This window comes from Bidens hawaiensis, unplaced genomic scaffold, assembly GCF_021521415.1.
Source record: "Bidens hawaiensis isolate Kalapana, Puna unplaced genomic scaffold, B.hawaiensis_p1.1 tig00032829_1, whole genome shotgun sequence".
Classification (NCBI taxonomy): Eukaryota; Viridiplantae; Streptophyta; class Magnoliopsida; order Asterales; family Asteraceae; genus Bidens; species Bidens hawaiensis.
This window is the reverse complement of record NW_027495614.1, coordinates 201916-215131: the sequence shown is the minus strand read 5'-3', so window position 1 is coordinate 215131 and position 13216 is coordinate 201916. Positions and strand designations below refer to the sequence as shown.

Genomic DNA, 13216 nt, shown 5'->3' with positions numbered 1-13216 from the left:
TTTGAGTTTCTAAAATCATTTTAATTAGTTCCATGGTTATGGGTTTGTAGAATCTAACCTCGATCTTATCCCGAAACAAGATCCGAACCGAAAACCGAACTTTCGTTTAAAGACTTTGTTGTTGACTTTTTGTATGTAAAACTTTAGTATTATTATTTATAAATTATTTTACAAGTTCTATGATGTTTGGAGATGTGGTAACCATTCTTGGCCTTATTCCAAGATAAAAAAACGAACCAAACCGAACTAAACCAAGTTTACTCGCTTAAGACACACAAGTGTGTTTTTAACCATTAAAGCTTATATATTTCTTTAAAAATACTTTATAAACTGATTTTAATTATTTTCACAAAGTACACGGAATGTTGAATCCAACTTGATCTTATAACAAAATTTTGACCAACTAAACCGAACACTCGATTAACGGACGTTGTTAGTTCTAAAACAATAGAACTACATACTTGGTTAAGTCTCTTTAAGATTTATTGAGTTATCTCATACATTTATTATTTTGGGAAAGTTGACTTTGGGTTTGGTCAAGTCACCAAGACCCGAACCGACCACCCGAACACTCGTTAAAACCCGTTTTAGTATCTATATTATAAAGAGACTTGTTTTCTTGCATTTTTACCCACCTTATTACTTAACATAGGTTGAGTAAAATTAAGGGCTAAATACTTTAACCCGGTTTCGAGCAAACTTACATTTTTAAAGGACTATTATTATAATTTCTTAAATATTTACATTTTAAACCTTAAACTTTAAATTGTTTATATTTCTTATCATTTATTTTCGTTTAAAGACTTCCAAGACAACTTTTCTAATACAAGACTTCTTCTCCTTTAGGCTTCGTTCGTTAAACTCATCGTTCCGGTTAATCTCCAAATCATTAAATCTTTCAAGTTTATTAATTGAATGTGAGTACTTTCATCCCCCGTTTTCACTCTTTTATATTTTGGGGGTGACATTGCAAACTTATTCAAATCCAAATGATTTATACTTGAGTCTTAAACCACAAACTTTGTTGTATGCTTCACTTAAATAAATGCTCGATTTGGTGATTATATGCTTATATGTTTAAGTGCTAATGTGTTTACCGCTTTTGGATGGTTGATTCATAAATCCGAGTATATCTGGCATCCCCTTATAAAAAGGTGTCGTTAATGTATTCTTATTAACGACTTCATACAAAATCCGAGTATATTTGGCATCCATTTATAGAAAGGTGTCGTTAATGTATTCTTTTTAACGATTTCATTTATCTAAATTGTTGCTATTATTTATTGTTTTGTATACAAGTAGTGGAATTTTATATTATATATCTATTGTTCAAAAACTATGAAATTGCTCACCAACCTTTGTGTTGACAAAATCTATTTATGCAATATTACAGGTTTAACTTTAGGTTGACTTGAGGACTTGAAGAAAAAAAAAACGTTATCGAGACTATTAGGATATTAGCAAAACGAACAATATATTATTTACTACGATTTGAATTTGATTATTGTATGAACAAGTTATGTGACTCTTTGTGTTTTTATGAATTTAAATGAGTTGATTTAATATTGTCACTTAATAGTGTCGTGTGCGATGAACATTCGGTTGCGCCCCGACGTTTCCGTCATGGTCGGGGTGTGACAATTTGTATTTTAAAAGTTAAAAGAAAAACTAACTATAAGTAAAACTAAATATAATAATAAGAAAAGTTTCAAAAATTATGTTAAAAACTCATCCTAAACTATTTTTTTACCTAAAATACTCGGTTATGGTTTGATTTTGGTTAATTTCAGTTAATTAACCAATGTATTTTTTATGTTTTTTTTTCATATTATTCTAGTTGAAATTGGTTTAGTTATGGTGTTCAAGCTCAATTATAAAATTTCGAATCTAAAATATGCCTGGGTTTCAAGCTTGGCTATAAGTGTTCCAACTTTGTTACAGATAGTGGCAACATAAATTTAAATGTTCGAAGTTGAATGAAGCGATATACAAGTTTGAAATAGAGGTAGAAAATTTGAAAAATAAATATATGAAAGTACATATTCGGTTCGGTTAAGGTTAGCTAACCAAGACATCGTAACCATAACCGAATGGTTTTGTTCGATTACGGTTAATTGTATCGGTTAACGGCAACAATTTTTCATTTAACTGATTGGATTGTTAAAAGTTAAAACACATAAATCTTTGAAGTTAGTAATTCACTTAGTTGTTCATACTCTAAGGGCACGTTCGTTTCATGAACTTTTTTTAAAGGATTTGGAATTGGAATTAGAATTGGAATGGAATCCCTATCATGTGTTTGGTTGGTTAATATGTATTGGAATTGGAATTGGTTTCAAGCTGACACGAGTTTTCGCACCGGACGGGTTGGTTTCGGTTTCCTTTGTTTCTTTTTGGTCGGTTTCGGAGCACTGGACGGGTTGGGTTTCGGTTTCTTTTGTTTGTTTTTGGTCGGTTACGGACTCGTTTTCGGCCTTTTGTTTCGTTGTGGTCGGTTTTTTCAGTTTCACTTCTGTTCGGTTTCAGTTTTTTTGTTTCGTTTTGATCGATTTTTTCGGTTTCCATCAATTTGGTTCAGTTTTGGTTTGTGTTTCGTTTTCGTCGACTTTCGGTTTCAGCTCATTTTTCGGTTTTTTTTTAAAGAACGAGGGCAAAGGCGGATATGTTTTAGTTTTTACATTTTTCGTTTTTTATTTATATTTTGGTTTATGATTTTTTTATTAATTTTTTTGAATTTTTTTTGGAGGTGTTTTTATTGTTAATAAGAAAATCCTTTATTTTCCATAACAATCATTTCAAATATGTGAGATTTTAAAATCCTATGAAATGTGGGATTTGATGGGATTTAGTTTCCATTCTCATTCTTTCATTTAATGAAACGAATATATTAATTAATGGGATTTAAAATCCTATTCCTTATAATTCCTTTCAAATCCTTGAAACAAACAGGATCTAAATTTCAATCATAACATAAAAATCTAAAGAAAAAAAAAAGATTTTGAAAGGATTTCAATAAGTTGGATTTTGCTAAGCCCAAACCATATTGTCAGCTCAATCCAAATAATTCTAAACAGGACCAAATAATAAAAAAAACCCAACATCAGAGTCCAGTTAACATAACTAAAATAATACACGATAACATTTATGCTAACGGATATACCAACCACTCATAACCACCACTCACTCACCACTATAACCATCGTCTTTATGGCGGGTACTCTCGCTCTTCATTTCGCCACAGCCTCCACCGCCGCGTTCACGTCAGTATCCATCAACCGAACCAGACCTTCCGCCAACTTCAGAACTAAAATTCAGTGTATAGGATGGGTATAGTATACACATATAGTAACCAATTATATGCAACTGGTTTAATTAACTCTTACGTTTGTTATCTGATTATGATAAGGTAGGACCCTGAAGGAATACTGGGCCCACCAACAACCGGTCACTTAGCCCGGCGTGAGCTCAAGAGACGACTCGAGAGAGACGCCGATGCTCGCGAACACTTCCAACGACAAGTTCAAGAAGAAAATGAACGTCGGCGTGCCTTGCGCGACGTGAAGTTTCTGAATTTGTTGAATTGTATTATTCGAATTGTCGGTTTTGTTATTGGAACAAATTTAGGTGTGTCAATGAATCAAACGTTTTATGACTTGTGAACAAAATATTTTGTTTGTTTAGTTAAACGAATTAACATGAAATCGTGTTTTGTGCGTTATGTTGACAGAGACAAAGTCTCTTAAATGACCAAGGTTCATTCGTTCGAGTCTTAAGGAAAACAAAGAAATTTGCTTTTCAATAAAGAAAAAAATGTTTGTTTTCTTTGAGTATGTTCGTTTATGTTTTTTCCCCTTTTTTATTAGTGTTCTCTTGTTTTCATTCATTTATTTATGTTAGTTTACGTTTGTTTAAGCTCACTAGCTAGTTTATATATTCATTTAATTTTTAGGCCCGTCACTATGGGTGTTCATGAAATCCGAAAAAACCGAAATCCGAACCAAAACCAAAACCCGAATAATCCGATCTGAATTCTTATTCGGATTGGATCAATCCAAATATCCAAATGACTATTTCGGATTCGGACATGGATTTCAAAAAATTCCAGATAGTTCGGATTATTCGGATATCCAAATAATCGATATATAATTGTATATAGCCAAATCCATTAACATTTACAATAACCTTATAACCATAACTTCATTACTTGTTCAATCAACCTAACACTCCATAGGCAAAAATTAATGTTGTATCACTCTGTCATTATACTCTCTAACACTACCTATCTTCCTTGTTCTTGTAGTGTTTTATTTTTATTTTCTAATTTTGTATGTTTATTTAATAAAACTTAAGTTTGTATATTTGTTATACAGATTATTTCGGATTATCCGAATTCAATTCGGATTGGATCGGATTTCGGACGGGGTTCTAAAATTTTCAAATTCGAACCAAATAAACCGAATAACCTGTTATCCGATCCGATGAACACCCTTACCCGTCACAATTCAATGTAGTTTTGTTCGTTTATGCCCGTTCATCTACGTTCAGTTATATTCTTTCATTTGTGTTTTTTTATGCTCGTTCATTTATGTTTGTTTTTGTTACGTTTCATTCATGTTTTTTTACGTTCATTTATTTTTTGTGAATTTACGTTTGTTTAAGTTCACTTGTTTATGTATACATTCAAATTTCCAGGTAAGTTAGAAGTTTGTGTAGTTCATTGAAATTAAATTAAATATCACCCATTACAATTTAGTCTGGTTTTATTAATTAAAATTCAGACCCAACGGATTGATGTTCGTGTTTACTTTTAATTGATATTCGTTTTGTTGTGTTTGTCAATGTCCGTTTATCTATATTCAGTTATGTTTTGTTCGTTTGTGTTTGTGTCCGTTCATCTAGTTTGTTTACCAAACAAGCATTAACGAACACGAACACATTTGTTTTCTCAAAGAACAAACATGAACAGGAAGAACCCAATCGTTTAACGTTTGTGTTCAATCGTTTATTCACTTAAAGTTGAACGAGCGAACACGAACATACCTTCATTCGGTCCGTTTACACACCTACGCACAGTTTAGATTTTGGAAAACTTTCTTATGTTTTTGTGATAATTTGATTATAGTCTCGGCGTGTTCCAAATAATGTTGAGGAGTTAGTTGAATATTTTCTCGATACTGAAGCTCAAGAGCTTGAATTTGAGATTGCTAGAATGAGACCTAAGTAAGTTTAGTTTTTTCATTCGACTTTTTTATTCTTGTTACCAATATTAATCTGGTTATCAATTCATTATTATTGTACTTATAAATATTTATAAATTAAACACGTCAACCTAAAGACGGTCAGCTTTATAATTGCTACACTATTACACTAGTATAAAAAAGGTTTTTCAAAGCAGTCCTAAAAAGACAACCATGTCTTTTACAGCGGTTCAAGAACCGCTTTAAAATAAAATGCGTTAAAGATTAAGCCATAAAGAACAACAAACTATTTACAGAAGTCCTATTTATGCAGCTTAGTGTTCTTTTCTTACAGCAGTTGGTGTAAATAGTTTTGTTGTCATCTTTTAAAGTGGTTAAGATGCTGGTCTATTTATCTTTTACAGTAGGTTACTGTTTTTTTCTTTTTTTTACGTCGGTTTCTAAGCTTCCGGTTCCCTTTTGTTTATTTCACAGCGGATTAATATTGTTAACTGCTGTAAAAAAAAGTCTTTAAAAAAGCAGGTTAGTACAAAGCGCTTTAAATGAGGGATATTTATAGCGGTTCTCTCTGGTTGGTGCGAGACAATCATTATTTGGAGCGTTTTTCTAAGTTTTTGTTACAATTTTGTGTAAAGCCGCTTTAAATAAAAATTTAGACCGTTTTAAAAAAGCTTTTTTTTCAATGTTACCTCATATTAACACCGGTATTTTCAGGTTAACCGATGAATTCTTTAATCACTTAAAGTTTGAACTTGGCCAGATTCGTTTTGCGGTTCAAAAAACCCAGGTTTGCTTCTTATTTTACCATTTGCTTAAATCATTTATTAATCTCGGACTAATGTGCCTAAAAACTAAAAATGATCATTGTAGGATATGGAAGATAGAATAATTGAGTTGGAAGCACTACAAAAAGCCCTTTTGAAAGGAATAGGTTATTATCTTTATAACAATATTATACTTGAAGTAACACATTTCTAAACCAGTAAAATATTTGTCCTTTTTTATATTAATTTGCAGAGGCTTATGATAAACTGCAAGATAACATAGTGATGGCGAAAGATAACCTAAACAAGATTTTTACATCTAAGGATATAAAAGCAACTGTAAGTGAAATCCGATCGGTTATTTTGTTGATAGTTGTTTATGTAGCGGATACTAAATTTTTATTTATATTTTGTTACATAGTTACTGGACATGGTGGAGAAGAATGAGATCAATAAATCTTTATTGGCTCTTCTCGATGAAAATATAGCGAATGCTCGTAGAAGTAATCAGGCAAGTGATGTTAGTTAAATAATCAAATACAAATTACTTAAAATATATAAAATCAATGAATCTAAACCAGATAAAAGGAAAAGTTTAATAAATTTCTGAATAAATAGAACGATAAAACCATTACATCAAGCCTGTTTTATAGGGAAATATTAATTTGGGTAAGTATTGCCAAATCTAGGGAAATTCAGATTGATAGCCTACACATATAGGCATGTAAACGAACCACACGAGCGGGTCCTGTTCGTTTGTTTAACTTATATGAACAAATGAACTAACATGTCGCATTTACATGGACATATTTTCTAGTTCGTGTCTGTTTGTTAAGAAAATGATTATGTTCGCGTTAGCTTATGTTCGTTTTTAGTATTCTAATCGAACGGTTCATGAATATAAACGGGCACAAATTTGTATATAAAAGAGGGAACTAACATTTCAAAAGTTGCACGTGTGTATAAGCAAAGGGTTTTAAATTGTGATAATCAAATTGATCTTAAATTAATATAAGAAATATATAAATTCTTGGGCATATTTAAGCGAACGAACATGAATGAACGATTAAAAACGAATGTAGTGAACGAACAAGACACGTGTTCATGTTCATTTGTTTAGTTAAAAAAAAATATTGTGTTCGTTTTCATTTGTTTATTATATGAGCGACCATAAACAAATTTCCCACCGAACAGTTAATTGAACGTTCACTTCGTTTGCAAGCTACAGACATGCACTTAAATAAACGGATACACCAGTCCGTGATTCACACACTTTTACATCAGAACACCTATAGATGTCTAATACAAAATGTGTTACCATAAATCCACAATTATAAGTAATAAGTTCATTTTTTATAACCGTGGGTATGGATGATTTGTTTCCTCATGCAGTTACAAGCGGCAGAATACACGGAGAAGGTTCGCGGGGCTGTGAGCAAGTACTATACCGTCTAGTTTTGATGCAGAAAATATGCAAAAATATCATTGTTTAATTATACATATGATGTGTAATCGAGGCATTAGAACAAAAACAGCTATAAAACTTTTTAATACCATGATTGACCTAATCTGGTTTCATGGTTGTGCTTATCTTGTTCTTTTTGGAGATGTGGTGGCAGTCTATGAAATCAATTTAGCCTTAAATTTAGGAAGTATCATGTGGTGGTTGTAAATTATTGATTTGTAGAAACATGAAATGAATCTGACCTGATCCATGACGATGTTCCCCGGTCTTCGAGATGAATGAACCACGACTCGATCTTCTTCTCCGGTAGCTTAAGATCTGCAATGGTTTATGGGGGTGTGGAGGTGACTGCTAAGAAATCTCAATGATCTCTTGTTTACAGACACAAAAATGGTTATGGTGGTGGCTCTTATTGAGAACAACCAACCCTTAATAAGGAGGTGGAGACCTCCTTATATAGGGAGCCTCATGGCCACCATCATGGTACCATAATGGGCCTAGCCCAGTTAGGGTTACCTCCACAAAACCCACTCAGCCCAATAATATTGTATTAGTCCATATAATAAAATAAGCCAAACATAATAAATTAAGGTCGTAAGCCGGGTTTAGTACCATACCCCAACATGATTCATACCCATATGCATGGTGTCCTGATGAGAGAAACTTGATTATTTTTATTTGAATTTAATATAAATAAATCTTTCTTTGGTACACCTAGTTGATTCCATGGCCTGTAATATTGCATTTAATTAATAATAATAACAAGGTGCTTTTCAATTTGATTATTTCACCTGTTTTGTGGGTCCACGGATTGTGTATTAGAAGAGGGTTGGAAGGTTAATGTGTAGATCGGTTTGCTTGTGACAAAAGATCGGTTTCCTTGTAACAAAATCGAATGTTGACTTCTAGTTTTTTGTCCTTATAATGCTTGGTTCTTGTTAAGAACAGTTCAGTTGTGTTGTGTATGTAGAATATAATCTATAACTGTTTATCGATGTGTAGTTTTTCATAATCGATCATTCTCGGTACAAATGGTACGTTCGGTTTTTTGGTTATCGAAAGAAGAACATTTTGCCTAATTCATATAATAGTCCAATTTGGGTGTGATTCCGCTTAAATCTACTTTAGTTAATAAATACAATCAAGTTATGAGTCATAAAATAGTTAATTACATGGATGGTTGTTCTCGTGGTATATGTTTTACGAATTTGGTCTTTAAACGCGATAAATTACAGGTTTAGAATCTATTGTTTTCTTTGGTAACATGTTTGGTCCTTAGAGCGGAGGTCATTTTTTTAGTTGAATTTTAAAAGATGATCAATTTGGCCTTGTAATTAGAAAACAAATAATTAAAAAACATTACACCACCGATAACCTAATATACCTCCAATCAGCTCTCTCTGGTCATCTTCTCTGGGCACCCTCATCGTAAATTTCAAACTATAATCACTTTTCAAAAGCTTTTGCCCAATTTTGTTATTCACAAACTGAGGTTTCTATTTGAGATCACTACTTCACATATGAAAAATCAGAATAAAGAACATCATAATAACTTAGAAATTATAAAAATTATCAATTGAACATTCGAGTAAATGACATGGTGAAATAACGTAATCTATAATTCTCTAGAACATAAATATCGCATTTGCAAGTCTACATATAAGAAAATCATACAAGCCAACAATCAAAATGAGACCAGTTTTAGGCGTGCCATAATTGATGCACCCAAACAGGTCGGAAGGAGCAAAACTATGACAACAGTTTTAGAGTGTTATGATTTTTATGAGTCAACTTACGTAATTATTAAGTTAGCTGATATAACTAATAATTGGGGCTAATATAACTAATGATTGAACTAATATGTAACATGGACTAAGCTAGCTTGTAACCTAACATGTGCATATATATGTGTTATGAACTAAGCTAGCTTGTAAGCTAACATGGTCATATGTGCTATGAACTAATCAAGATAGATTATTACTATAACATGTGACATAGTAAAAGCTAGTGGTGTTGGGGCTGATCAAGATAACTGTACGTATAGGGGTTGACTTCATGTGGGCAGTCGTGAATAGTAAAGTGACGTGGAGCCGAGTTAGATCTGGTTCGGGAGGTGGAATTGATCAAGGGACAAATTAGAATTGATAAATAACACAACGTGAATTCATAGTCCCCGTTATTGCACTGTATTAAATGATTTGGGGCTGAACACCTTGAAAATGAAACTTTGAAAAGATCAACAAACAAGTCATGTTATGTGTTTAACTTGACTTTTGCTTGGTATGGTTAAGGTAGCGTTTATATGAAAAGTTAAAGTTAAAGTAACGTAATTGGTAAGATGGTGAAAATTTATTACTATTCTATAATTTATAATTATTTTTATTGTATATTAGTTTTTATTAATTCCAATTAGCGTCTTTTGGTAACTACCGGTCCCAACTAACAAATTGGCTGCTGAAGGTCTCAACTTTTAACGTATTTCTTCCTACCGGTCCACGACTAACAGAATCCTAACGTCGTTAGTTTCAGGTCGCCGGAAAAACCTTTTTGGCCATAAAACTCAAATTGTTTCTTGAAAACTCAACATTTTCGTCCCAAACATCTTTGTAACATTGTATCGGACCTTTAGGAACCTATTTCTAGTAAAAGCCCCAATTATTAAGGTCGCCGGAAACCCTAGAACAGTCTTCGGAATCGGTTGATGGTGCTCAAGTGGTGGTAGTTGGTTGGCGGTGAGTCAATTAGTGGTGGTTGCGGTGTTCAGGTGGTGTTTTCTGGCAAAAAATTTGACTTTTCAGGCCAAAAACGTTTTTCTGATGGCCTGAAACTAACAGCATAAGGATTCTGTTAGTCGCAGACCATTAAGAACAAATACGTTAAAAGTTTGAACAATCAGTAGCCAATTAATTAGTTGGGACCGCCGGTGATCAAAAGGCAATAGTTAGGATTAATAAAAACTAATATACCTCTCTTTTTTTTTCTAATATATGTTAACAGGCTAAGAAACTTCACAAATCATTATAATCTTAGATAATTTTATTAACAAGTAGTAGCTGCTAGCCAGATAGGCTAATCTAATCTAATCTAACTATATATTATTAAACCAACATGATTTTTTCACATTACATCATTATAGGGATTTCATATAGGATGCCACATAGATGTTATTGAGCAGTTTCCTATTTTATCATCTCTTCTTCCAAACACAATATGGAGCATGAGCCCGTCCGTTTAGTTATGTTATAACCCATGACCCGGTTTCTCTTCAAATACAACAATTTTCATATGAAGATAACATTTTGTAAAATTTTGAAAAATAAATTATTATGTTATATAAGTTTGAACTCAAGACCTCATGTTTTAAACTAAAGATACTTACCAACTCCACTTAAATAGTTATTATGTTGAATTTCTTGACCTTTAAATGATATATTGTTAATTCACTTATAATTAATGTATTACATATAACAATTTTTTCATTTTTATTATATTTTTCAACCGTGTGGAACATGAGCTCCAACCTAGTAACTTAATATATGTTTAAGAAAACCAAAGAAAACGTGGATAGTTTTGTGTTAGTTTACAACAAACGAGGCGTAGACTTGTGAATCCCACTTAAACTTATCTTCGTTAACTTAAACAAATTAATCTCGCGAAGCTTCGTCTTTACCTCTCAAACATTTGATAGATTTATTCGATATCAATACCGACAAACGTGCACAATTCTTAATAAACCAGCTGTACGTCCAAACAAGTGTGTATTACTATAATTAAAGATCCTTTAAACGCAAATCTTTGACTATTATTCAACACTTATCTCATAATGACCAGTTGGTATGTCACATTTGATTCGTTTTTGAGGTAGGTCTTTCTTGGTAACACCCCTGGCCAAGCTGTGGTTGTCAAGTGGTTAAACTCTATAGGATTAACTAGAAGTTGACTTTCTTTAAGGTTTTTTGAAGTCAACTACTTTTGTTGTTTTACTCTGGGTCGGTAAGTTCGATACGTATCCCAAGTCAACAAGAGATGAGAAAGCATTTAAAGCTTGCACGTGAGATATGTTTCTAGAACCGTCTTGAGTCTGGTTTAGAAGAGGTTTGAAACAAGGAAAACACATTTATTTACATAGTGTAATTTTACCTGTTTTTAATAAAAATAATTGAACTCTCCATCTGGTTTATGAATTTTTAATACATTTTCAGTCCGACTCCCCTGTCAAACTCGTCCAAACTTTGCCACTAAAAAGAGCCTTATAACAAAACCCGTTATCCACTAGGATGAACCTGCGATGGCATTATCGTAATTAATATACAACAACTGAATACGCATATTGAAGCCTTAATAAAAGCCTCCTTTATTGGGAATTCTAAATTAACCTAATAATGTCAAAATTTTCGAAATTATGCAGTGTTAAATACTTAAATACATAACTGAATCAATGAATGAAAGATTTTCAAATTAAAAAATATATATATTTAGTGACGAAATCAGAGTCCTAACTAACGTAATCCAGGTCCCGGGCTATGCTCATTGCCAAATGATCCTATTTGTCGAGAGCTTCGATCCACTACTCTATAATTTGCAACCAAAGGTATGCTCTTTTATGTTGTTTCATGTTCTATACCATTTTTCCTATAAACGATATAGAAATTATCCAACATTAAATTATCTTTTGTCTTCAAGCTCTCCCATCTAATTTAAAGGTTGGAGGTTTAAATCCTCCAATGCAAATATGTAACATATATAGGCTATTAATATGAGTATATTGTTGTTAAAAGAATTCAATTATTAACGGCCTAGTTCTTTAAGCTAATCCAATGTTAACTTGGTCCGAAGAGATAGGTGGTGACCTCTCAAGTGCCCCTATATAAACCACCCTACCCTTCTCTACTAATCACCCACTTCCCATTTGCACTCAAACCTCTAAACCTTCCAAAAACACACTTTCTACATATGGAGAAACTAGGGTTCTACTTGCTACTTCTTGTCACCACCCTCAGTTACACCACTGCCACCACACCCACCGCCACCGACTTCATCAAAGCCTCATGTAAAACCACCCTGCACCCGCTCCTCTGTGTTCGCTGCCTCTCAACTTATGCTAGTTCAATACAAGGAAGCGATCACCGGCTTACCAAAGCAGCCGTCACGGTCAGCCTAAACGAAGCCAAGTCTGCATCCACCTTCATTTCCAAACTGGCTCGAGTTTCTGGAATAAAGCCACGAGAGTATCAAGCCGTTAGAGACTGTATGAGCACTATGGCCAATAGTGTGGCATGTCTAAGCCAGTCGGTTCAGGAGCTAGAGAAGATAGCTCACACCACTAGTCAAGATTTCGAGTGGCACATGAGCAACTTGGAAACATGGGTGGGTTCGGCTCTTACTAATCAAAACATTTGTAGTAGGGGGTTTGTTGTGAATGGACGTGTGAAGGATTCTGTGACCAAGAGGATGGGTTATGTGTCACAAGTTACTAGTAACGCACTCGCTTTAGTGAACAGGTTCGCAGTCAGGCATAGAAAGGGAATCCATAAACAGCCATGAGACTTTAAACTTTTAAGTATAACAAGTTATGTAAAATACTAGGTAGTTTAGTTCGTGTCACAAAAACAGTCACATCATGTACCTGAGTTTCATCTTTATGTGCAAATTGTATACAAATGTCCTATAATATATGTTTCAAGTTTCATCTTTTTGTTTTTAAATTTTGATATGTTGGGATGATATAATCAAATTAAATTAGCGATGGAAACGACTAACAGACAACAAGACAAAAAGATGCTCCAATC

The 13216-nt window shown here is 33.1% G+C and overlaps 1 protein-coding gene and 1 pseudogene across 1 annotated transcript; both read left to right on the top strand.

The window, feature by feature from the left end:
• Positions 1-3207: 3207 nt before the first annotated feature.
• Positions 3208-7417, top strand: LOC143584159 (uncharacterized). The gene is made up of 8 exons (XM_077066265.1): positions 3208-3327; positions 3411-3557; positions 5123-5220; positions 5913-5985; positions 6069-6129; positions 6216-6301; positions 6384-6473; positions 7355-7417. Exons 1-8 carry the CDS (start codon positions 3208-3210, stop codon positions 7415-7417), a joined length of 738 nt encoding a protein of 245 aa, XP_076922380.1.
• Positions 7418-12294: 4877 nt separating this feature from the next.
• LOC143584165 (21 kDa protein pseudogene) lies at positions 12295-12971 on the top strand (annotated as a pseudogene).
• Positions 12972-13216: the final 245 nt, after the last annotated feature.

Excerpts from the sequence above, each read along its gene's own strand:
- LOC143584159 (XM_077066265.1), top strand. The coding sequence starts at position 3,208 with ATGGCGGGTACTCTCGCTCTTCATTTCGCCACAGCCTCCACCGCCGCG. Across the intron at positions 3,328-3,410 it reads AAATTCAGTGTATAGGATGG|GACCCTGAAGGAATACTGGG; the intron begins GTATAGTATACA and ends ATGATAAGGTAG. Across the intron at positions 5,986-6,068 it reads TTGCGGTTCAAAAAACCCAG|GATATGGAAGATAGAATAAT; the intron begins GTTTGCTTCTTA and ends TGATCATTGTAG.